The following is a 2,815-nucleotide window of genomic DNA, read 5'->3' as shown; positions in this document are numbered from 1 at the left end:
AAAAAAAAGGTGTAGGTAAATGACTAAATGTAAATGCTCGTACTTACAATCTATGTTCAAAGCTAATGAATTTTTTACTGATAAGTATGACGTCCATCCTAGAACACAGACTGCAATATGGCAAACAAAGGTTGCACGTAAGCCAATTTTAAGTTGATTCTTATGCCAAACCAGTTCTTTTAAACTATCACGACTTAATATATGCAAATACACTTTCCGACTTCTTCTGTATGTAGTATATTTTAAGAAGCTCTATATATAATTTAATTTATGAAAATTTATGTTTATCTAAAAGGCCTAGTTGATATTCCAACCTTAAAGCAGTTCCAACTTCGTTGTAAACTATAAATTTCTAACAATGCACTATTAAAATCCCAATCATAATGCCGCTCGAATGGAATACTTCTGTGAAATGGTCAAGGGGATTGCTTTCTATGGGTGGTGTTATGGTGGAAGAAGAGGACTGATGTTGTATATGCTGTAGTTCAAGATGAAGAGATGATAAGAGAATTAGAAGAACGACCAAAGAGCTTATAGCCCAACGGTATCAAGTGGTGTTCTCTCTTTCTATCTTTGAGGTCGAAGGTTCAAGTCTCGTTGTAGACCTACGTGGAATTATGAATAATTTAGGAGTAGATTTTATATGATGTTCAGAAAAGAACGAGTAATTAACTGGTATATTTAGTTTTCAAATAATGTTTAGTTTTCAAATAATGTTCAGATAATGACATGTATTCTCAAACTAATTATGTGTGAATATTTATAACATTGGGTTTATTTTGTATATGTGTTATTGTAGTTTTTTGTAAAGATTTTATGCAGGAGGACTAGTTTTGACATATTATTCATTTATGTGCACTACGACTTACTTTGTGAGAAAGTCATTAGAAGAAAAGGTGTTGGTTTTATCCATTAATAACTTGGGTGGAGTTTACCCGGTTCGTATTCGATAGTTTGCCCCGAAGTATATTTTCTCTGTGTGAGTATGTTTCAAGCTAACACACTTCATTTTTTGTCACACACACTTAGATATTTTTCTATGTAACATTTAGATTTTTTCTAGTGTTTGTTCGTAGTCTTTGTTCTTCTGATGCTTCATTTCTAGATTAGTTTGAGTGTATATTAGTTAGTGAGGATTCTTGTATTGAGAGTTTGAGTGAATTTGTAGTGAGGTTGATGTGTAAGTTCGTTCAAAACCAACTGGTTCTTTATGAATACAAATTGTTGATGTTGTGAAGTTTTATGTTCTTTATCATTTCGTGTTTCTTTTGATGGTATCAGAGCCGATTTCTAGCCTATTTCTGGTTGTTAAAGTTGAAAAGAATATGAATCTTGGTTAAAGTTGAAACGAATATGAATATTGGTTAAAGTTTACCCTAATAGAAAAAAGATAACATGAAGTTGAAACGAATATGAATCTTGGTTAAAGTTTACCTTAAAGAAAAGATAACATGAAGTCACCTCATGTTATTTTTTATTTTATTTTTATTTAATTATTATTATTATTATTATTATTATTATTATTATTATTATTATTATTATTATTATTATTTGCATATTAGTTATATATAAATCAATATCAATAAAAAGAAATGATGCATGTCAACCATTACTACTATAAAAAGGCTGATGGCATCTGTATATTGCACTTATCTTTTTTCAAAACACAAGTGGTTTCTTTGGAATACCTAAGAGATGGCTCAAACAGTAAATCTTATTGGACAGGTAGAGATAACTTCAGGTGGAGATGTGTTGCATGATCTTTTGAGGTTCAAACCAAATGATATTCCTCCCATGTGCTCTAATAAGATGTATCGCTGTGACTTGCTTAGTGGTCAAAGAGGTGATGTTGGATCCACCATTTGCTGGAACTTTACCAATGGTAAGTGTTTAGGCTAAATTTATTTTTTTGCATTGTTTTTTTTATCGTTTATCCTACTTTCAGGCTAGATTATACTCAAAAGAAGTAAATTTAACATAATCATAGCTAAAAACAATCACTCTAATTTACCATCAATTTTCTGTTTGAATCAACATAATCAATAACCAATCGTTGTTGACATGAATCATTGAATATTATTCACCCCTACCATTCCATTTTAACTCTTCTTTTTGCATGGAAAAAAGATGGGAAACCGCAAGCTTCAAAACAAATAATTGAAGCAGTAGACGAGAAAAACCACAAAATCGTGTTCAAGGTAATTGGAGGAGAATTAGTTGAGATATACAAGACCTTCACAATAATATTTCATGTTGAAGAAAAAGGTGGTAAAAAATTTGCCATTTACACCTATGAGTTTGAGAAGCCAGATGAAGATGTACCCTATCCAACTTCGCTGATGGACTTTATGACTACTATTCTCAAAGAGATGGACGAGAATGCCAGCCGTAAATAGACCCCTAAGTCCTTAAGCATATGAAGGAATGTACGCAGTTACACATGTGTGCCTTTAGCTAATAAAAATATGAAGTATTTAATAAATAAAAGTTTGGCATGGATGGCTGCTTCTCGCATGTTAATTTGTTGTATTCGAGGCTTGAAACTACTCTAATAATATCATATTCATGTACTAATTCAGGATTTCGTTCCTTTTTTTTGGTTGTGGTGGAGTTGCCATAAAAACCTTCAAATTTGTAAAAATATTCTATTTTATCATAAATCTATTTTTTCGTTCATTAATTAGGTGTGAGACTCGTGTATTACATGAGTTTATTAAAAATAAAAATTTAATATCAATATATAAACATGAAATATTTTATAAAATAATACTTTACATAACAGAATGTAATTATTATCAAATTAATAAGATGATTT

At 30.6% G+C, this 2,815-nt stretch overlaps 1 protein-coding gene across 1 annotated transcript; it reads left to right on the top strand.

Annotated features, from left to right (window-relative positions):
* Positions 1–1,653: 1,653 nt before the first annotated feature.
* Positions 1,654–2,574, top strand: LOC145068641 (kirola-like). The gene is made up of 2 exons (XM_079015642.1): positions 1,654–1,882; positions 2,128–2,574. Exons 1-2 carry the CDS (start codon positions 1,696–1,698, stop codon positions 2,394–2,396), a joined length of 456 nt encoding a protein of 151 aa, XP_078871768.1. The 5' UTR covers positions 1,654–1,695; the 3' UTR covers positions 2,397–2,574.
* The last annotated feature ends 241 nt before the right edge of the window (positions 2,575–2,815 follow it).

The sequence above is a fragment of the Lactuca serriola genome, chromosome 8 (genome assembly GCF_051521515.1).
Source record: "Lactuca serriola cultivar US96UC23 chromosome 8, Lser_US96UC23_V15, whole genome shotgun sequence".
Lineage (NCBI taxonomy): Eukaryota > Viridiplantae > Streptophyta > Magnoliopsida > Asterales > Asteraceae > Lactuca > Lactuca serriola.
Note: the sequence above shows the minus strand (reverse complement) of the source record. Positions and strands in the feature narration are given on the sequence as shown.